Source organism: Odontesthes bonariensis, chromosome 10, assembly GCF_027942865.1.
Source record: "Odontesthes bonariensis isolate fOdoBon6 chromosome 10, fOdoBon6.hap1, whole genome shotgun sequence".
Lineage (NCBI taxonomy): Eukaryota > Metazoa > Chordata > Actinopteri > Atheriniformes > Atherinopsidae > Odontesthes > Odontesthes bonariensis.
This window is the reverse complement of record NC_134515.1, coordinates 8,047,372-8,070,701: the sequence shown is the minus strand read 5'-3', so window position 1 is coordinate 8,070,701 and position 23,330 is coordinate 8,047,372. Positions and strand designations below refer to the sequence as shown.

At 41.0% G+C, this 23,330-nt stretch overlaps 1 protein-coding gene across 1 annotated transcript; it reads left to right on the top strand.

The window, feature by feature from the left end:
• Positions 1-10,177: 10,177 nt before the first annotated feature.
• On the top strand, positions 10,178-22,732 carry LOC142390572 (Krueppel-like factor 15). Its single transcript, XM_075476115.1, has 3 exons — positions 10,178-10,276; positions 12,669-14,249; positions 20,206-22,732. The coding sequence occupies exons 2-3, from the start codon at positions 12,745-12,747 to the stop codon at positions 20,381-20,383; spliced, it is 1,683 nt and encodes a 560-aa protein (XP_075332230.1). The 5' UTR covers positions 10,178-10,276; positions 12,669-12,744; the 3' UTR covers positions 20,384-22,732.
• Positions 22,733-23,330: the final 598 nt, after the last annotated feature.

Below are 23,330 nucleotides of genomic sequence, written 5' to 3'. Positions count from 1 at the left end.
GGAGATGCATTAACTTAATGTGATGTGACATGAGCTTGCATTTGTGGTCAAATAATTATTATGATCTGCCACTAACAGCATATAACAGCATATTTTAATGACTTTAATACCTTTTGTAGTTTTCCCTCATTTTATTTACCTCCCTGTCCCCATCAAACCTGATTATCTCCATGCATCTATCATGTCCTGCCTTTAATCGCCTAACAATACTTCTCTCTCTCATAAGTATCGCACACAGTGTCTGTCTTTTCCTGCCACTGGAATCTGTGAATAGGCAGAGACATAATTTAAAACCATTAAATCAGGACTTGGCCACAGCATACTGCGGCTCACTATTTTTCGATTAGGAAAGACCGAAAAGGAAGGAGATATATAATACCCCTGTTTCGGAGTTTAAATAAAGGCATCGCTTTGTTCTCTGTGTCTGTTAACGGTTTGGATTAGGACTACAGATGCAGGACTTGGAGGCATAAAATTCTCTGTGGAGCATGGCAATAGCCATGACAGCTGCCTTTAAACACTGTAGCCTCTGTCCTGGTTAAAACCAGCAGTTCCCACATACTGGGAGTCATGGCAAACAATGGAAGAGATTACTTACTTTGTTACTAGCTTTCACAAAGTAAAGCAAAAAGTAAAATATTTCCTAAAATCTAAAGATTAAGCCTTTTTAAGGTATAATCCTTGAGATTTTCATAACATCCAGCCTCATTCTTGACATATGGTAGGCCTCAGCTTCTTAGTGTACTTTTTTGTGCACGTTGTAACTGCTTCTGTGAATACTATATTTTAGTTCGGAGATACCAACTAGAAAGAAGTTTAATGAAAAGTAAAACATCTATAATTTAGTGCAAATTTAGCACATGAAAAGTCACATTTCAATTACAGTATGTAACATTAGGAGTGATCTACAGGCAGAAATGCAGTTTAATTTCAATTTAAAAAGTCCACCAAGTTTCACAGCTGTTTTTTCTTAAGGAGCCCAGAAAGCAAACCAGACATTGAAACTCTGCAGGGGTTTTTGCATTTTCATAAACTATCATAGTTTCCCAGTGATGCTCGGAAATTAAAGGAAACAGGTGAGGCGAGGTGGTTTCAGTAGGTTGTAATTTCAATAGAGGATATCATCCTGCACACTTATAAAAACCTATAAAACAAATAGACGGAGAAAACTGTGCTCAAGTTTGGCTGCACTGTAAGAACAAGTATTTGCTCTTTGTTTTGTTTTTTTTTCAACTCTTATTAGCTGATTGTGGCTTTTTTTAATGCAATTTTGAATGAAAATCTGGAATGTCTTGTAGCAAGACTTATTTACCGTCACCACCAGTAGGCCTAACCTTCATTGTCAAATTAACCTGACTGCACCTCTGAAGTATCGAGGATACATACATTTAAACCTGGTTTGTTGTTTCTACCATATGAGGCGACAACAGAAGCTTTTTTCTTTTATTAGTCTTTGGAAGTGGGTTGTTCAGCTCCTTTGCCCAATCTGTAGTTTCCGCTATTTCGTGAAGGAAATTTGCTAATTGCACCAGCGCTTCTTAGCAATTTGCTAACAATGTATCTCTACCATTTGCTGCTTGTGATAGCTGTAAAAGTTATACATACTGCAATATATACTGTTCAATTTTCAATTCAAGAGGCAAATGATTCTCCTAACTACTGATTAAACTTTAGCTTGTAGTGAGTGAGCTAGCTAGACTAGCTAGCTAGGCTGCTTTAACATGACAAAATTCAGTAAAGTCCAGAAAAGTCTGGTTAGTTTTGTTTAGCCTTGTTTTGTACCATCTCTCTTTTTTTTTTTTTTAACTTTTTGCCTGATCCAGACAAGCAGTTACCTTTTTCTGGTCTTTATTCTAAGCTAAGCAAAGCTAAGCTAAGCTAAACTAAGCTAAGAAACACAGCCAAAGTACAACATCCAGTATTTTCCAAAACTTCTCTCACAAAAAACAAAAAAAGGTTTGCAAAGACAGCAGGTTTAAATGAAAACCTTTGAACGTACCTTTTATTTAATGCAAGAAAATAATTTTAGCTACTGAATGAGTGTTAATGAGCCACCTTTAGTACCTTCAACTTATGAATTCTGAGCTGAGAAATGCAGTCAAGTGACAGGGAGAAAATCTTTTATACACTTGATCTACAGTCCATGATCACCAGCCAGAATAAACCATCAGCAAAGATAACAAAGGGGGGGGGGCATTAATCTCTCAACAGGATTTGTGTATATTATCATACCATCCATCGTGTTTGTGTGTGAGGAAGCTGTTTTTCTTCCACATTAGCATAGGTATTTATCAAACACCCACTCACAGACAGATGACACAGCTCACATTAGTTCCCCCAAATGGATTATCTCATATATCAAACTGAATAATGATACAGCCACATATTTGAACTTGAAACTACAGACAGTTACTAAAATAATCCACAGATAAAGAAGATTTTGACAGATTTGATGATGAAAGCAGAAGTGTAAAAACTGATAATGTGACACATGTCAGAATACTGCACTCTGCAAAACAACTATGCGTGATGGTGTAAATGTGCAGCTGATGATAGAATCAGTATCTATCAAACAACTGAAAGATGTATGATCTCTGAGTTTTCATTTAAAATAACTAATAATTCTGTTAGATGACAAAAGACCACCTGGGTATTAAAAAGAGTATAATGACTTGTATCTTCCTTTTAAAGATATTCATTGTGTTGCGGTTGATTGAACAAGTGCGTACGAAATCACCCGTAGAGAAGTAACCCAGGCAACCTATGAAATGGCATCTTATAGCATGTTTCCATGTTGCGAAAGATTGTGTTTTAGTCCAAGCCATGATTTTTTCCTAACTCTAACTGATAGTTTTGATTTTCTAAACCTAAACATGTAGATTAAGTGCCAGCATAACCAAAAAGTTAATGGAAATGAGGTCTTGTGTCCTCACAACACCAATGCATTGGCAAGTTTAAATGGGCCGTTTTTGGAGATAAGATTTTTCCCTTTTGCTTCAAAAACGCTCACATGTAAATATGTACACATATGTTATTAATTAGGGACAAACAATAAGTGGTTATTTGAAATAGAAGACTTGTTGGTCTGAAGTCAAGGATTTAACATCCATCCCTCTTCAATCTTGAAACACACGAAAGTCTTTTTCAATTGTTTGTCTGAATTTCTTTTCTTTTCCGGAATAATACACACATGAAACTTCTTTGGATACACTATTGATGACACAATGATGGCAGCTAACCATGTTTATAATCGGAAAACAGTTTTCAACTGTCCCTGTAGTAACGGTGGCCCATGGGGGGGGGGGCTGGCCTTTGAGTGCAGGATTGAGGGCTGAGTAGCAGCTTTGTACACAGCTCTCTCCGTTAATCCATGGTATTGTCACACATATTTGTTTTGGGTAGAAGATTTTGCTGAGATTTCATGTTCCATCTGGCCCGCGAACACCCAGAATTCCCCAGGGAGAAGGAAGATGTGACATCCTTCTTAGAGTCCAGACCTTTGCAGGCAACAGAAGACAGATTGGACACTTTGGGCATTTCGTATTTCTAAAAACAAAACACTTATTGGCCAACGTGCGCCGTATTTCAACATCAACTTGTCTGCCAGAAGCTAAAAACGATAGGCCCCGTGTTTAAAGATAAACCATTATGTTTGACAAAGTTCAAAACAAACATTACTATGTAGATGTAAGAATAACTGTGCAATGTTCATTTATGTGGGCAAAAGGCAAAGACGCTTAATCCATCAAATAGGATGAGACTTGCTAGTGTAACTAAAAGCCAACTAAGCTGTCTAGGAAGTGTATTAGAGGGTGGAGGAATGTTTGTACGCCGACTGTTTGTGTATGCGGCAGCACTACTGACAGGATGAGGAGCGTAAGGGTTAAGGTTCTTTACAGTTTCATCAAAACTAAACTCGTTGCATAATTCTCAGAGGTAATCTTTGCCCAACAATACTTTTTGAAACAAATATTGCACGGTGCTGTTGGTACTGTCAGTGTCTCAGGAGACGGTCCGAAAATAGACGTCTGTGTGTGTTGGAAACTTGAGGAAATAACAACTTTAGGCAAAGGGTCAATTCCCCACAAAAACACTCTTGTTGGAGAAGCATTTTCAACATCTGTGAAGTGAAAAGTTAAACATGTGCCAGAGCTGGATCAATGTTTTTTTTTTTGTTTTTTTTCCACCGCGGTGGCACTGACTTGACCATTTTACTTACACCAACGCATGGAAAAACAAACTAAAAGATAAACTTTTGTGTGTATGCGTCTGGTGAGTGTCATGTGAGGTGAGAGGAAATGTCTTGCTCTGATCGCCCAGTTAACTTCCACAGTGAACTGTTTACATGGCTGTGTTTAAAGCTTTAGGGATCTGTTGGTCAGCTGGTGAGGCTTAAGCTGGTTACGGCATGAACACTCAACTCAGGATAACCAACAGTTAAAAGGGGATTTAAATAAAAGCATTAAAGACTGAACCGGCGACCTGCTAACACCAAAAACATGAACATTTTATGGTAAAAATGACTGTCAGTGAGATTGTTCATGAATTAATCTCCCAAATTCAGTTGAAATGTGGAGTATAGGCCAAGAAAGAACCCCTAAACTTTTGGCGCAGATGGAAATCGTTTTACCTAAAATTGCAAGACAGGGCAATTGGTGTCAGTTACCACACTGGAAAAAAATCAAAGTCTTACCAAGTATATTTGTCTCATTTCTACTCAAAATATCTCATTACACTTAATATAAAGACACAACTGCCTAACAAGTACTATTTCAGCCAGATATAGGGACTTGTTTGAAGACAACACATCTGGAATATCTTGTTAAATGAAAAAGTCTTGAAAATAAATTGTTTTGAGTCACGTATCAGCTTTTTTTTTTTTTACATTTGAAGAGGTTTTTAAGCTAATTTCAAGATCACTTTTATCTCAAAAGTCCCAAATATCACATCTTACTTCAAGAAATCTTGACAAGCTGATTTTCACTAGTCCCATTGGCAGATTTTTTTGCTTATTTCAAGCAAAAACGTCTTGTATTTGTTGTTTTTTTTAAACTTATATTTGGAGGGGCATTTTTTCCAGTGCAACTCAAATGTATGTAGCCATAGCTCCCTTCTAGAGCTTTAGCGATAATGCCATCTTTGTTGAGGGTGTCATCTGTCACTGAAGAGGCACACGTTTTCCCCATTTCACTTTTGGCATGATGAAAGCATCACCAGAGGAAATAAATCAATTTGATTCATTAAGTCCATCTGGGGCTTACATAATACGCGTATGTGTAGGTGTTTGTGAGTTTGAATGGACCAGCCGAAACCAATTAGCTTGTTGGGCAAATAAAAGAACCACTGTAGACTTCATTAGTTTATGTTAGTGAATAATCATTCTGAGCTCTGCTTCTCCTCAAATTAGAGGTGAAACATATCTTTGAACATTAAATTGTTTACAGCGACAACTACAGTGGGGCCTAGAAGATATCAGAGCTCTGACTAGAACTGGTTCCAGTGAATAAACCAGCAAAATTACATTTACTCTGGTTCATTTTATTTGTAGGAAAAGCCAATGTATCGAATAATACTGGATAAATAAATGGTTTTCATTGACAAAAATCACACAACAATCACATATTTGCTGAATGCAGCAGAGGAAGTGGGACTTAAACCATTATACCATCATTTTTTGAAGCTGACATTTTGGTTTGTCGTGAGGAGGAGCTCCAACACAGACAACTTTACCAGTTACTCTGCATTCAAATATTCATTATAGATTTTTCTACAGGCTTATGGCAGGACTACTTCGGCTACTGCTGGAGATCACCCAGGCAGAGACTTGGTGAGACAGGATTCACATGCATGGATTTCAGGTACACAGCTGAATGGGATGACATCTTCTGTTTCTGTTTTTGAATTCGCTTCCATCACCAACGTTCGCAGTGGAAAGTTGAAAGAAATTCAACTTAAGCAGCAGCTCAGGTGCCAGCCAATCAAACCGTGTATCCGAATGCAGGTCTGGTCTCAAGACTGATTGATGCTGCGATTCCAAACATCATGCAAGCATGAATGCATCACTTGTGTGGAAATCTTGCTAAAGAGCTCTGGAAAATAAGTCAAACAATGTGTGAAAACAGCTTGTTATCCTGGAAAATGTATGGCAAGCAAGTGTGCTTGGTGATAGGAGCTGCTGTTTCATACAGTTTTCCACTGACCTGTATGAGTCAAGGCAATGCTGTCTCTCCATAAAAGATATAAATAATTCATCTGTGGGCCTCCTATTCATGTGCATATTGTGTTTTTAAAGGTGTACTCTGAAATATTTCTTGTCCCTGGAACTTATCTCCAACAATTAATCTTTTACTGTAAAGAGCATATAAAAACAGAACCTCTGGAGAGCGTTTAAACCTGATTCTCTGTACATTTTCCTTACACTATCAAGTGTGAAAAGTTGCTTCGTACAGCAGTTGTATATTTGACTTAGATTTAACAACGTGTTTGTTAACCACAGAACTTTTTTTCTAAGTAGGGAGGTGGCTACTGTCCTTTCTTTTAATCAGCCAACAGCAAAAGTCACCTTTAACCGCTCCAGCTCCAAAACAATAGTTAAGGTGATTATAGTCTGACAGTCTTATTCCCAAACTGTGTGATTACCGAAAAGAAAAACAACAACTCGTGTTTTGGGGGAAATGCAAAACACTCCTTTATAAATAATCCCACCATCACACAGGCTTTACGTTCCCACTGAATGGCGGCAGACGCACAAAATGTGAAACAAACAAAAAAAGGTTCACGTATTTTAAAAGCACTCACAGAAGTCGAGCACCAGTGATCCGTGATCACATCAAGTAACACAGCTGACTAAATCCGTTTATTTGGAAAGCAGCTTTTATGTAAATTTAAGGTTAAAGTGCTTGATGAGTAAATTAATGGGTGACGAAGCATAACGTCTGTTTTCCCAAATAAACGTTCACTCAGACTACAGAACAGTAGATGCGCCAATCAGAATAAAAGCAAATGGCGCTGCGGCCCACGAAACATTTAATGATATACCAATTAATAGATCAGATTAAGGTTGGCACCTGTTGAACGCCCACATGCGCAGGGTCACACACTCATAGAGACAGATGCCACACACTGGAGCGGTGGGCGGCCAATCACAGCGCCCGGGGAGCATGGGGGGTACGGTGCCTTGCTCAAGGGCCGTGACAAGGAGGTGGACTGACACCCCTCCGGCTGTCAGTTTCACCAATCTTTTTGAGTGGCGAGAGTGGGAATCGAACCGCCAACCGTTATTGGACGGCCCACTCTAACCACTGAGCCACGGCCGCCAAAATTATGGCAATGGTCTGACTTAGACGTTTTCAGTCGGAAAGCCAAGTGGGAAACAATCCTCGCCGTAACGTTTTTTGAAATGTTAACCCAGTAGTATGATGACACTTTTATCTTATTTTATCTTATTTGATTTTGTTGTATTTTATTGCTTTCACTGTTCTTTTATTGTTTTTATTTGTTTTTCCTTATTCTTCTCTTTATTTATTACCTGCTGTAAAGCACTTTGGTACATCGTAATGATTGTTTGTAAAGCGCTGTATAAATAAAATACATTTACATTTAAGTAAACCTGGATTTTCTCCACTAAATTGACCTCGTGTATGTCCTCTTTTGGCGTTCAACTCCAGCTTTGTATTGAAGTTTAATCTTCAGAGCTGCGCGGCTAATGAATTGGTAGCAATGTCCTCCGCAGGATCTGCTGCCATCATCGTGAGCAACAGGCTTGCTGGATAGTCTTCTGAACTGTTCTCCAGTGAAAAATACACACTTAAAAACCTTCAGCTAGCTCGTTATCATCATTAGTCCCACAGCAGGCAGAACCTGTCATACGTTTTGTGATTACACAACCCGTCCATTTAAGGAAAAGTTTAAAAGCCATTTTTTTCCATCTCATTTAATCAGTAACACACATATTACTGTGTAACTCTATCAGTTAACGGCTTGCTGTGTTGCTTGCATGCACAAAATACTGCATACTGTGTTGTTAACAGCTTGTATTGCTAATAGTAGGTATCTTAGTCAAATAGCACAACAATGAAAAATCCATCTGGCTATCGGGTTAGAAGTGGAACTCAGGCGTGAGGTTATTCCCAGCTCTGACTCCCGTGTCCTGAGGTAAATGTAACATGCCATGATGCATTGTTTTCACACACATGTGTTTTTATGAGAGTCAACTGGAAGTCCATTTGTACCTTGAACTCTACCTAAAATCTCCAATTGATGTGCAAAACATCTGCGTTTCAAATATTTCACCTGTGGAATTATCCTAAAAACCATTGAAATATTTGAACTTTTAAGATAGATTTTGGAGAGAGGCCGCACTGTGTGCCAAGTCTGATAATCAAAGTAGAGATCTGGCAAACAAACTACTGGCTTTACTGTTATATACATGCGTGTTTGGGCCGTAATTCTGTCTAATATATGGACTATGCCCCTTCATAAGTTCAACGTAAGGAAATGCATTCTTTAAAGATCGCTACAGATCTCTTCACCAATAGGAGAGGCTCATGTTAACAGTTATTGAATGTTTTATGGAATATACATATAGAATTACAAAGCCTTTAACACTATGGAAGAGGTCCATTAAGATATAGATCTGCCTGGTTGTAATTTTGTGAAAGAAAAAAGATGTATGAATGCACAGCTTCCCATTATTTCAGCATCTGTGTTGGCTAAATATGACTGAAACTGTCACTTGAATGTGTTTATAACATCAGTTTGACTGTAAAGCACAGTAGTTTGTTTAATAAAAATTCCTGGCACACCATGCAGTCTCTCTTCAAAAGCCTGTAAAAGCTTAAATATTTCAATCTAGTCAGGGAAAATCTACAGGGACAAATAGATGTCTCTTATCGGAGTGAATAGACTTCACGTTGGCTCGCATGCTAACACATACAGTATATATGTGGAAACAATGTCATTAGTTTGGTAGTGAAATAATGGTCATGATCATATTCCATAAAACTGATAACATTAGCCTTCCCACTGATGCATTTCCTCATCGTGAACCCTGAGGGGCAAAGTCCAAATTTCAAACTAAAACAGACCAAACACACAGGTACAGTATGTGGAAATGAGGAGAAACTAGCAGGGTTAGCAGGGGTAGCCCTAAAGGTTTTCTCAAAGAGTTCAGTGCACAACAGACCCACTCAGTGTGACATTGTGAATCCTTTTGCACAGCATAATATCCACTGACTCTATAGTACACAGTGAAACACTCGTGATGTTTACAAGCAGACTGAAAGTGGATAATTTATCCAAACACACTGATAGGTAATTTAAGCGATGCAGGCAAATCAAATTAGGCTGGAGCCAGTGAAGTTACTTCAGCCCATGGAGGTGTTTATATGAGGTCTGTTCAGCTGGAGTGAAGGAAAAACTTCTATTACTGATGTTATTAGGCAGTGTGTAAACACACTCACTTACCTACTCAATGACTCCCTCATTCACTGAGTCACTCAGCTACTTATTCAGGCAACATCATCTGTAACAGGCAAAAGGCTCAGTTTGTTTTGTAGGTAGCACATGTTTTTGGACTTTTTTTCACCCAGATATAAAACCATGTTACATTTAAGCCTCTTAAATAACCATGAAGTATGATAAGTTCTTTTTAAAATGTATACATAATATTTACTTTTCATGAATGAATGATACAGAAGGGAACTGCAAGCTCCAATCAGATTGTTGTAAAAACACAACAAACACCACAAAGTATTACAAGGAGCACACAGAAGACAGTCAGTGGGGAAGCTGAACACGCTACCAAATGTAAGCACGATGTAAAAACCTTTAAACCCCTCGGGAGTTAGAATAGGAACATGAACGTGATTTATGATCGGAACTCACTCTTCATGTACTGACACCTATTTCCACTGACGGCAAAATCCCAAAGCCGGCCTCAGTTCACTGAGAGCCAATTGAGATGCGCCGAGCAGGCGAGCCTTCAAGAGCCAACCCCCTGAATTGACTGGTGTAACGTAAGCGGGTGTGATCACGTGTCTGTTGAGCCATCCAGAAACCCTCCACGGAGAGAGAGAGAGAGAGAGAGAGAGAGAGAGAGAGAGAGAGAGAGAGAGAGAGAGAGAGAGAGAGAGAGAGAGAGAGTAGTAGTTAGCCTATGCAAAGCCAGTTCAGAGGAGTTGTGTTGCCTTTGCGCACAATTACGCACCGACTCAAACTTCCAGGACACGAGCGCTCAGCGTTAAGGAGCGGGATTTTGGTTTTCTTACACTCACTGGTGAGTATGTTTTACTACAGTCTGTGATTGTGCCTTCATTTGTTTCTCAGTGTACAGAAAAGTAGGAATCGTGGCTCTGCTGACTGAATGGAAAGACGTCTGATATCTCGTCAAATGCAAGATTATGTTTTTTTTTATGCATAAGCTGCTGCCCTTCCAAAAAAAAAAAAAAAAAAAACCCTCACTGCGGCGCAAATCATACAGTGCTGAGTTGTTTTCTATAATTCACGTAAATCCCTTTGAGGCTGTGGTCGGACTTGGTGTCACAGCCCGCGGCGTTAAAACATGCCATGAATTCCAAAAAAACAACAACTCTCCAGTACTTATTATGCAGCGTGGTTCAGAAAGCATCATGCTGTCAGAACCTTTTTTTTTAAGTTTCACGGCTGCAGAGTTACTGATGGACAAAGGACTTCAGAAGCCAGTGTCCAAAAACACTCCTCTCAAACTTTCCCCTCCCTCTCTCATAGGGTATCGCGTAAATGGCGCAGCTGCAGACCCCCAGCCCCTCCACGTCGTGTGGTGTTACCCCCAAATGTTAACATATCATTCCAATTCTGGCCTTGGATCACAAATTAAACTCAATCTGGGGAACAAAGCAAGGTCGCCTGATTTTTTTCCTTCTTCTTCTACAGCCCTAAGTAAAATCTATAAGGCACCGATCAAATTGAACAATAAATTTTACTCGGACCACCTGGAGGTCCCCAAGCTTCACTTAAACAGCCTTACAGAAGAGGGCGCACAGGTTTCCAAACATATATTTTTAAGGTTTTAAAAGGGATTTCAGAGTCAGATTTATTCATCGTAAGCCACTCATTTCCTCTAAAGCCATGTGATGCTGTCTAGTATGTTAATCCATATAAATGTAGATGCGGCGCATTGTTTGTGAGCTGTTTGATGCATATAAATAGAAACTAAATCCTTCACTCATCATTCTACTGAAATATTGTCCATTCTGAACTGAGGGGCTATAAAGCTCGAGACATTCTGCAGCGAGTCTTGTTTGTAGCGTTGCAATAGCTTTGTCACTCAGATCAAGCTGATTTCAGGACCACAAGGGGGAGATATATAGAAACTGTTACACACTGTTAAATGACCATGTGGCTCTAATCTTTGAAGTGGTGAGAAATGGGAACCCCTGATTCCACATGGTCAGCTTGAAGTCTGAACCAGCAGCTGCACTGTCCACACACACACACTGCACACAGCCTTCAAATTCCTCTTCTCTCACATGAGGTTGACTTTCCTTTTGAAGTGCCATGAGTTGCAGAGCTCTTGAACAAACAGCAGGTAGTTCATAAAGACAGAAACATTCTTATTCATTTTCAGTCAGTGGGGTAGTTTGCTCTGTTCTTATGGACTCATTGGGGACTATTATGTAAAACATTAACCTCACAGCTTAAGTCAGACAGACCTCAGCCCTGAGTGTACTCATGCTGTCAAGCTGCAGTATTTGTGATTAAACTCTCGTTCAACTAGAAAAAGCCCACAGGACGATCACAATTTGATTTTGTACGCCCGTTAAAATGCATCCACCAGCTCTTATCTGTTTAAAAAGTTCTATTTTTGCCACATGTTTTTTTCTGCTTTGGATGATCAACTTTAGCCCTTTTTTTAAAAAGTGTATTTAGTCCTCTTTGTGAAATAAAAGGGTCAATAGCCGCATTCGCACAGTAGGAACCTTTTACAGTTCCTATAACCTTTTCAGGAACGGGGCCGTTTTTCCCCGCATTCGCTCATAAAGGAACTCGGGACCACGGCCCCCAGTTCCTATAACCATTTCAGCTCCTTCTCCTCAGCTCGGTCTGTTCTGGTTTCCATAGGAACACATCTGACGGAGGTGTTTGGTGGTCGGTAGCTCCGCCCCTTGTCATGTCACGGCTGAAATTTTTCCTCATACGACACGGACACAACCGGTGCGTGTTTAATAAGTCAAACTGACAGAAGTATGGCCTGCGCTCCATCCTTCGTCTCCTGACTCTCTCTGTGAGCTCTTCCAGCCTCCATGTTAGACGCCCGATGTGATCGTCCATGATTAATATCACCATCATGCAGACCATGAACACGGTGGCCTCCCCGCTCTCCATGTTAGCTTCTTTGTGGTGTTTTTTTCTTCTCCTTACTTTTTGCGGGTTTTGTTTTGCTTTGTTGTTGAGTGTGGCGCTAAAGTAACACGTCGCTGTCGCAGACGGTTGCGCATTAGTCTCTATCAGGTCCCGACTCATGTGCGAATGCAGAAACAGTTCCCCTGGGAAAGGGCAGCTATCAGAATGAAATTCGAGGAGGACCGTTCTTAGAACTGCGTTCTTAGAACTGTTCTGTCCGAATGCAGCTATTGTGTAGTTTGAAATCTCCTTCTTTTTAAAACACAACTGTTTATTTTTTTTTGCAGGAAAAAGAAAGACGCTTTCATTAACAGTTCGATCGTCAGAGCACAGCAGGATCAGTTGCCATCCATCCGCACAGGAATGGTGGATCACTTGCCGCTTGGTGAGGAGACCTTCCTGTATTACACCGGCTCCCCAGGGTCCGACTACAGCCGCGCCCGTCGCCACACCAACGGCGGCATTTCGCCGGGCATCATGGTAACTGACACGTGCACCTTCCAGCACCAACCTTACCAGGGGGTGGCGCTCTCGTCCCCACCGTGCCTCTCGGAGGACGACCTCAGCGACTCCTCCAGCGCTCGCTCCTCCCTTTGCTCGAGCCCCGAGACCTCGTCGTCAGCGGCGCGAATCGTCCTTCGCTCCAACTACGAAAGCAGGAGCGGCAGGAGCAGCGGGTGCTGCAGCTCGTCCGGAGAGAGTCAAGAGAGCCTGCTGGACCTCCTGCTCTCACAGGCCACCCTCACCACCGCTGTGAGCACCGGCGGCAGCAACAGCTCCCCGTCCTCCTCACTTTCTCTTTCCTCCCCAGCCTCCTCTACCTCCTCGTCTCCCACTGCCCCGTTTTTGCCCATGGGCCTCGCGTGGGAGTCCAAGAGGGAGCAGCGGCTGAGTCTCCTGCAGCAGCAGGCCAAAGAGGACTGTTTTGAGTTCCCGGTCTTCCTCGATGAGCTGCAGGACCCTGAAGCATTCCTCTTTCAGCCCACTCTGGAGGAGATTGAGGAGTTCTTAGAGGAGAACATGGTTTTGGCGGTGGAGAAAGAAGAGAACGGGACTGATGAGGCGATGTCGCCTCCGATGTCGACGTCTGACGATGTTGAGGCGGAGGGTTCAAGGACATTAGCAGGAGAGCTTGAATCGGTATCGCAGAACTCGGATCAAACGGTGCCCGTGGCTCATTCTCCACTCTCCTTCTATTCAGAGACCAAACATTCACCGAATGCATCAGACATGGACAGCTCAGTGGTAACAGTGGATGCTAGCTGCCTAACTACTTCCTCTAACAGTCATGTTGATGGGATCAAACAAGAAGACTGTGGGTCACCACTCGCTTCACCCGAAAGTGCCAGCACTACCTCTGGTGTGCCTGTAATCCTACAGATCCAGCCCATACAGATCAAACAAGAACCAAACACCAGTGCCATATCAGAAGCAGCCACCCACGAATCCCAGAAAACCCATTCCCAACCACCCCAAACCCCATCAGATATCAAAATTGCCCAGCTCCTGGTCAACATCCAGGGGCAGACCTTTGCTTTGGTGCCTCAGTTGCTTTCCCTGGCAGCTACCGGCGCTAACAAAACTGGAAGCGCCACTTCGTCCAAATTTGTTCGGATCGCACCGGTGCCCATTGCAGCTAAACCCACCGGTCTGGAGGAAGGGGGTTTAGGTGGGGCCTCAGCTGCAGGGGTCCTGGCCGGAGGACAGAGGTACCAGAAAAGTGCAGTAGCAGACCTTATTAAAATGCACAAGTGCTCTTTTCCCGGCTGTAATAAAATGTACACCAAGAGCAGCCACCTTAAAGCACATCTCAGGAGGCACACGGGGGAGAAGCCGTTCGCCTGCACGTGGCCCGGCTGCGGATGGAGGTGAGCAGAACCGGCCCAATTCATCTCAGATAAATGGTTCGAATCATTAATGAGACAAAAAGCGATACCAGTCGTTATCTGTAGCCTGAAAGATAAATTAGAGCTACATCAGAAGACCGTCTGTGTGTTTATCTGCACCACAGAAATGACAGTTATCAGTTATCAACTTCCACTCTGTTAGCGTCCACATACACTCACTTGGAGACATCTATTCATAAGGTGCACCACATGATTCTGACATTTAATGAACAGTGCTCTTTATTGTTGGATTATTACACATAACACCAGGGATTTTACATTTTTCTGGAAGCTTAAACATTTTGGCCCTTGCACAGCATGTAGTTCTCATGAGTCTTTGATGTCACCTCTCAGAAGCAAATATACTGTTTTACACAGACAAGAACGTTTTATGGTGGTGTGTTAAACCTACTGGGAGACGAATCAGGAGACCCAGTTTACATGGAAACTACACTCTGGACTCATCATTACGGTTACAATTTGTCCTGTTCTACAAGCTGGCTCTCTCCCTGCTATCTGTGTGTTTTTGAACCATGGTAAGGTTGCAGATTAGATAGGGCACCTTTTGAAATCGTGTGTATGCAGACTTTGCCCCCTGTTAGTTGTTCCACCTGTTTGCTGACTGTCTGCAACCATTTCACATACGTTCATGCAACAAAAGTCTAAAGTTTAAGAAGACTTTAAAGATGCTTTTTACTCCATAACACATCTTTAAAGTCTTCTTTGGCATAAACCGGTTGCACTTTTCCCCCCCTGTCCTTTAATCATTGCCTCTTATCTACATAAAAAACATCCTGTTTTGAACCTTTTGATCCGAAGTTCATTTGCCAACTTTTGACCTGTTGGTCGTTGAATTCCACCTTCATACGTATGCAGTCATTGCTCAAAGGTGCACGTAGAGTCTCCTGTTTGTGTGCACAGGGTTAAGTGAAGGCAAGTATTGGGATTCAGATTGAATTACGATAAGGTTAAAGTTGTATGTTTTAGTTTGGAATAGGCTGAAAACAAACCGATGCTGATGTGCTTGTGTGTGTATATGAGCAGGAAAGAATTAGATGATGAATTAGATGGTCTTCAGTGATCAGAGGTGACGCCACCCTGCAAACGCTGCATGCTGCAAGGAGGCTGCACTGAACCTGCAGCATGTTAAAATCCCTCAGATATTACAATCATGTTAAAAAAGATGCATTATATTGTGGATTTCAATCATGGAATATACGATAATATTAACTTATTTAGGTCTATTTCTCTCTTGATATGGATAACGTAGAAAATGAATGTTTTTATTTCATGTCTATTAAATTCCATCGAGGCAGCTGAGTCGGATCGGATGAGGGGTACCACTCATGTTGGGCCTTTACTGTTGCTAGGCAACATGCAGAAACAGTGTTGAAGTTACAGCCGCCCTCCACTTGTCATCAAAGAATAGTTACAGTGGGATGTCACCCATTTTCTTCACTTCAGATTAAACCTTTGGGTCCAGCCGAAGTTTCTTTTTTTGAGCTAAAAGACCCGGAAGCATCTGAGGAACAGCCGTGAGAAAAGCTGTTCGATCTCTCTTAATGCGAAAGGAAAGGAGCTTCAGTGCTTCTACTTCAACATAGGACACACCGGAGCATCCTTTGGGAAAGAAATGGCTGTACCCTTTGACTTGTTTTTATTGTTTCTTAATGCCTATCTGAATCTAAAGATACATCAGAGGTATTGATCCTCTTGGCTTAGTCGGTAAAGAAGCTTCAAGCTTCACACTCCTGCGGTCTGAACTTGCTCGAGTACAACAACTTTTCTAGTTTTTTTCAAGGTCAGGAGAGAAGAAATCTATAAGTTTATATTCCAATCTGATTACTTTTTACAGGAAGCGTTGCTGCATTGCTGCAATTTTGACTCATGAACTCACAAAATTATTTTTAAAAAATGCCGACCGTTGCTCAAATTGAGCTTTTTCGAATGAAAACATAAAGTTAAATGGGCAGCAACTACTGAAAGGGCTGTTTTTTTTTAATACAGGGTTTTATTTAACGAATAAGTAGAGACAGAAACTAGTTACTTAATCCGCTGACTATTTATCTAATAGAGCCGTTATATACATATTAGTTTAATGTACGAGTCGTCACATTCAGTTAGACCTGCAGTTCCTGTTTGTGGCTTATAGCGTGTGTGCACTGCAGATTCATCCATAATCCAGCTGTTATTACACTAAAAACAGGTCTTGGGAAACAATAACTCCCATTTGCAGGTGTTCCCTCTTTGGGTTTACTTTGTATCTGAACCGACTGCTTTCTTTTGGTCCAGCACTGCTGGAGGGAATTCTTTGTCTTGAGCTGAGAATGCTGTGTTTTCAACTTCTATGAGAGGTTCGCATTCGTGTGTTTTCAGCTCTGTAGGTTTTCAGGACCGTTGATTCTTTGTTAAGGGACACCAAAACATCACTTCCAAAGACCTTGTGTGACAGCAGCAATTTACTGTATGAGAAAGTTGCCCCTTTCCTGCTGGGCACAGGAAGGGGGCATGAACGGGTGAGTCAGTAACCTTAGAATAGATCCGTGTGTTGGCTCCTCTGAAGTAGAGGGAAGCGATATTTCATTTGCTCAACTCCCACGAAGTTCTATTTCATTCTTGTTTTTCTTTTTAAAGCTTTTTGGACCTTTATTCGTCTTTAATCTCTCACTGTAGTTTATGGTTATGCTCATGTAAACACTTAAACTATCACATACAGGCAACAACATGCACAAGCATTCAGTCCTTTCAGCACAGGCCTGCATGGAGAGACTCAGGTTTATGCTGAGCGGCTGAGCTGGAAACCAAAGTTTGCTGTAAAAACACTGCGGCGTGTGTGTGCTCGGCAGCTGTCATCGGAGCTGTGACGTGTCGCCTGTGTCAGCTGATTCATTCCACATTGCAACGACACAATGCTGAGTGGTGACAGAGCTGTCATACTTTCATTTTTTTCCTAGATTTGCCACTTTGAGCTCAGAAGAGAGGCAAAGGAGGAGAGGATACTTACTTTACTGCTGCTACCACTGTTACTATTATTCATGGATGATGTGTTAATCTGACCAGGAAACCATCGTTAGTCATTCTCCCTCAGCACAAAGGTCAGCTTTGTTGAAACAGAATTTATTGAGCTGGATAAATAGATGAAATCCATTTCAAACAATTTAGAAAAGACTTTTCAGCGGTTTGCATAAAGCCTCTGTCACTTGCCAACGAGCATTGCCTTGATGGGATTTTACCTAAGATAAAAAACAGCCAAAAGTTTTGCCAAAAAGACGACTATGTCACAAAGACGTTCTTGTGCTACAAAAATAGAAGCCAGGAGAATCAGGATGACAGCTAAAATTGTGTAGAGAACTTGCCAGTACCTAAGTTATTGTAATGTTCCAAGTTTGTAACCAACCTGACTGCCCCACCTTCTCAGCAGAGCTGAATTTAGGGACAAGCTAGAACAAAGCCTGCATATGTGTTTCCCACAGCACCACCGCTAATATGTATACTTTGTGTTGTGCCGCAGCCACGCCGAGCTGCCTCAAAGACTCTGGGTGTAAAAACCACAATCCAATGTGAAAAAGACTGATCAACAGAAGTGCCTTCCACCCTTACAAACTCACTGACCTTGACTGATATAGAGCTGAGATGCTTCTTCCGTGTAGAATTATAAAAAATTTTTTTTTAAATGGGTTAAAGACACTTATATTGAGATGACAAAAGAGTTTTTTTAATTTAAAGAATAAAAAAACAAGTTTACAATTAGAACTGTCAAGCATACTGTTAGCTAAAATAATGCTTTTTCTGTTTGAAAGACCCTCCCTGGTTTAGTATGTTGTGGTTGGGCTTAGGCCCAGTTCTAGTTTGATTTCTGTCGTGCCCCAGCCTGCAGTTTCTCCAGCACAGCTTCAGGCTGTAAGGTGTGGAAGTTTAAAGTAAGCCAATTAATGTAACTAATTAGTTAATTAAAAGTTCCCAAGCTTTTTATCAATTCATTTTTTTGTCCTGGATTTTGTCAAATGTAGTGGATAGTAATTATTGAATTTAAAGCTTTACTAATCAATATATCTCTATCAACAAGGAATCTTGTGACTTTTAGGAATTTAAAGCAAACAACCTCCCAAACTATGGCTCAATATAAGGTAATAGTACTTTTACATCCTGCTGCATCCTGTAGTTTCTTCTTACATTTGATCAACTTTCTTAAAGCGACACTAGAGAGGTTTGTGAACCTTAAAACTACGTGCTTCTGGCTCCTTGTGAAGTAATTAGACTTGTGTTATGCACATGGCCTGAAACTTCCCTAGAGTGCACGGGGGTCTGAGATACTGCAGTTTACAACTTTGGTTTCCAGCCCTGCACCCACTCTGTTTTGCTTTATCGTAACATCACATTTTTGCTGGCTTTTGTGGCCTCAAATTCATGTGTTTGGTTGTACATGTGCAGGGCGTACAAGGAGATTTGTTTTTATGACAGCGGTGTTATATTTAAAATCTGTAGACTCAGCAAAAGAGCAAGAAAACTTCCTGTTTCTGTAGCGTTACTTTGAGGAGATAAATGGAGAGAAACCAACTGCTAGCTTACTATCAAGCACCAGAAAGACAAATCTAGCAGCCAGCTAATAAACAAAGTGGAACATTCAGCTAAATAGACCAATATAGAGGTAATAAGCTAATTAATATATTTAGCTTATATCTGTCATTTTCGTTCAGATGGTTGGTGGCTCTTCTTTGATTGTTTTAAAGAACAACTCATTCTCTCATATAGCCTATCCTTGCTCTGTGCTGTAGTTTGTGCTAATTAGCTAACGTCACGATGCTAACAGGCTTACATACAACATTAAACCTGCTTAGTATCCACATTTTAGCATTGTTAAGAGTTTTTAGCCATTTCCAATGGAAAGCAGTTCCAGCCGGCAAGAAAACATTGCTGACAGTGTAAAGATTGTTGACACTGGCATGTAAACAAGGCAGCGCGGGACCTAGCCAAGATAGTGCTGATGCTAACAGAGCTTTTGATATGTTTGCACATAAATGTAGTTATTGACTATATTAAGGAACGGAGGTTCTGCTGCTGCATTTCTTGTCCTCACACCACACACCATTTCCAGCAATGCAGCAAACTGAGTTTTGTTGCCACGGCGACTGATTAGCTGCGCCACTGGAAGTGTTATATGCAACTAGACAAGAGATGCAGGAAAAAAAACTAAAATGTCTCTATTACCAAACACACAAAGGTTCTTACTTTCTCAGATTTCACAACTTAGCTTTCTAAACTGTTTTAGTGATCTTCTTTTTATTACTGTCCCATTAACATGATGAAGAGACCAGTTGTGTAATCCATGTCTGGAGTGGAAACGGCCTGACGTAACTCTGAGTGATGCCTTAACTTCTTTGTAAATTATCACCTTCACGCCTGCAGCGTGCTGCTGGCACTGCGAAATCAATCTGTGTTACAGATTAATTTGATCTTAAAAGATTTACTATTGTATACAGAGACACATCTAGGTGTAGAGGCACTACTCTGTCATCCATTTAACCCTTAACTGCCGTGATAGCCAAGCTTGGCCGGAGCCCATAGAGACCACAGCAGATCAGGCCAGGAATAGACTGGGCTTGGATTTACAGTGCTCATGTGTTGAGCTAAATATGGGGTGACTCTTTAACTTCACAGAGAAGTCTCTAGGCAATACACACTCAAAGCATCACACCTCTCAGATTACCCTCGTAAAAAAAACGCCTTCCATGACTTTTATCTTGTTTGGCTGCTTCACCAATCCATCATTTTTATAGAGGAAGCGCTAGATACAAATCCATAGTTTATTTAAGCAGAAACTAACGAATGTGACTGGATATTTGGCCAAATGTTTATGCCGTGTGTTCAGAATTGCTGTTGAAGTGATTCTTAATGTTCAGCTAATTTATTAATCGCTTCCTGGGTTTCTTTCCGGCAGGTTCTCCCGATCTGATGAGCTGTCCCGACACCGCCGGTCCCACTCCGGAGTGAAACCATATCAGTGCATCGTCTGTGAGAAGAAGTTTGCCCGCAGCGATCACCTGTCAAAACACCTCAAAGTCCATCGTTTTCCACGAAGCAGCAGGACAGGACGCTCTGCAAACGGACCCCTTTGACCCTGCTCAGACTGACTGACGGTAGCTGGGGGAGGGGTGTGTGCGTGTGACGACAGACAGAGGAGACAGAGGAGGGCATTGGGTAGAGGGGCAACAGTCCAAACACCCTTAGAAGGAGCCTGTGCAGGGCCCTTTTTTGCTCGTGTGCTCTTATGTTCAAGTATGTGCGCGTGACGTGCATTCATGGTACTGTGATAATTTATTAGGTGGTGAGGAAAAGACTGTAAAAACTAAAGCAGAAAACTGTTACTTGACACAGCAGTCTCACGTGTGGAATAAGCTTCTTGTATATTACAACTTCATTCTCAAATCTTGTAGCTAATCTATTTTGAAAAAGGATTTGCTATGCAGAGTATTTTTACACTTTGAGGTGCATGTATTGCAAATCAAATGCTTTTTATTGATAAGTTTTATATCACTGGGGGACCTGCTATTGTTAAGCCCCCCCCCCCAACTTTTTTTTTTACTCTCCTTGAGATCCCTTATAATTTCTAATGGGTTGAATTTTAGTTTTTTTGTCCAGGAAAAATACAACAGTGAAGCAGTGGGGTGTGTTGATGCCTCGGTTTAATTCTTTCTGAAGAGATGGCAGAGTAATAGATACATGAACATTCCTTCTGCTTTAAAAAAAAAAAAAAAAGTCTCTTTGCCGCCTTTAAGTCTCATAAGTGGAAAAACACTGTAGTAACTGCAAACACAAGAACAAAGCTCGAGTTCATGTTGATTTACTGCTCTCTATCGTAGATCATGACACTGTGTAATTTGCACTGGCACACATGAAATTTGTGGTTGTCTGCCCCAACGGAGAATTTTGAGCATTTAGTGTTGTTTCACTGTGGTCTGACTTGGTCTTTTGTTCTTCTTGTCAAGGTTGTTTGTCAGATTAAAAGCCATTTTCTGGGCTCTCGTGATTCAAAATTGATTGCAGTGCAGCAACATCTAAATAACTATTCAGAAATGATCTTAACCCATGGTTCTGTTCCCTGATGCTTCTCCTTTCTTCCTTTTTAACTTAATTTACTCGTTCATTTAAATGTTTAGTCGCACAATCAGAGGCTGAAATTAGTTGGAATTTTTCCCCCCTTATCTTTTTTTCTTCTTCTAATTTTCCAACGTTGGATGTTTTCAGAGGTTTTACTCTTTGATGGGCCCGTGTTGAGACTGGAGCTGTGTACTGAGAATGTGAAATAACAATATCGATCGCCAACATAGATGCACTAATGTGAACTGTAGCGTAAAGCACAAGAAGAAAGAAGCAAAGCCACCGAATGTCAACGAGAAGAAGTTATTTCTGCTTATAATCTTACCCTTTCTGATTTAAGAGAGTAAATGTACTCTTGTCATCTTTGTAAAAGGTAGATATTGTTGCTTTAGCTTACAGAGGCAACAAGTGGCTCAAAAGTGAACAAATGTAACTGGACTCTCTTTTTCTTTTCATTCATTTTCTTAATTTGGGTGTCATTACTTTAGTTAACTCACGACTCGACGCGCCTCGTTCACCGAAGAATAAGTGAAAATTGAAAGCATTGCTATCTGTGCTTTGTTTTCAGCGCGTCACATCTGCCTTTTTCTTGTACTGTACGGCAACATTAACACTTTTTAAAGCTTTCTTTTTACCCCGGCGGGTTCACCTGTACAGGCCGCTTCGTTCTGTCACTCTGCTCCTCAGTCGAAGTTGAACCGAATGAGTCGTGGGAGAGGCGGCATATGCTTCACAGCTGCTGAGTTCAGACAGGAGTCCTGTGCCATAAAGCTGATAGAAACCTAACATTAAGTATTAAAATGGATTGTTGATGATTGGAATTATGAGTATAAATAAAGAGAAATGTGATGTTTATTTGCTGAGTGATCGACAGACCATTTTGAGTGTCTGGTGCACAGCCGCTAACTCTGTATGGAGGAGGTGTGCTAACTCTGTGAGGCATTCCTTCCATGGAAACAGAAGACATGCTTTTCTCAATGGGTATTATATGGGATCCCACGAATGTATGTAAATACTGTATATGCATAAGAAAGGAGAACTGAAATATTCTTCTTGTAATTTCTGTGATTGTGAGTGATTTTTGGAAAGTGTACATAAAATGATGATTGGCATATATAGTGTAAAATATGGAAAACATTTTTTTTTTGTCAAGTGTGTACACGTCATATTATTAAATAGGCCTATGTCATGTTTAATGGTACAGCCGTGATTCTAAGATATAACTACATGCTCATTTTAACAGGTGCACTGAGCATGATGTGCCATAAAACATGCGGTAAGAAGTTAAAAATCTGTTTTGTGCACACTTTACACCAAAAAAAAGAGTTCCTGAAAATCTCATATTTTTTTGCTTTGTTCTACTATGTAAAACACATTTACAATAAAATTCCAAAAACTAAAGTCATGTTTTCTATTCGTCTTTGAATAATTGCAAACATCGGTCTTCATCTGCACCGCTGTCCTCGCATGACTCAGAGCAGAAACGAGTCAGAACAACTCTTGCCTCAGCGATTTGGCACATGGATATGTTTGTTTGTTGCCCTCCTGACGCAACCCTCACCATTTAACCGGGAATAGAAATACACTGGCTCGTGCTCCCCTGCGGCTGGGTGCTCACACTCACACCTCGGGACAATTTCACGTCACCAATTAACCCTAACATGCATGTTTTTGGGGGATGGGAGGAAGCCAGAGTACCCAGAGAGTAAGCCACGTATGCACGGGGAGAACATGCAAACTTCACACAGAAAGACCCCAGCTGGGGCTTGAACCTGGAACTCATGGAACAACACTAATCAGAAATTAATTAAATTACAAATGTGTTAACTTTGCCAATGCAAAACTGAGATTTAAGATTACATGCGAGGCAGCTTTATGAAATAAATCACTCCCCAGTACTTTCTAAATAAATGAATAAAAGCCTAAATCTACCACAGGGGGGGGGGGGGTTGGTTTTAAAATCTA

Coding starts and splice junctions, on each gene's coding strand:
- LOC142390572 (XM_075476115.1), top strand. CDS start 12,745: ATGGTGGATCACTTGCCGCTTGGTGAGGAGACCTTCCTGTATTACACC. Junction 14,250..20,205: donor TGGCCCGGCTGCGGATGGAG/GTGAGCAGAACC, acceptor TCTTTCCGGCAG/GTTCTCCCGATCTGATGAGC.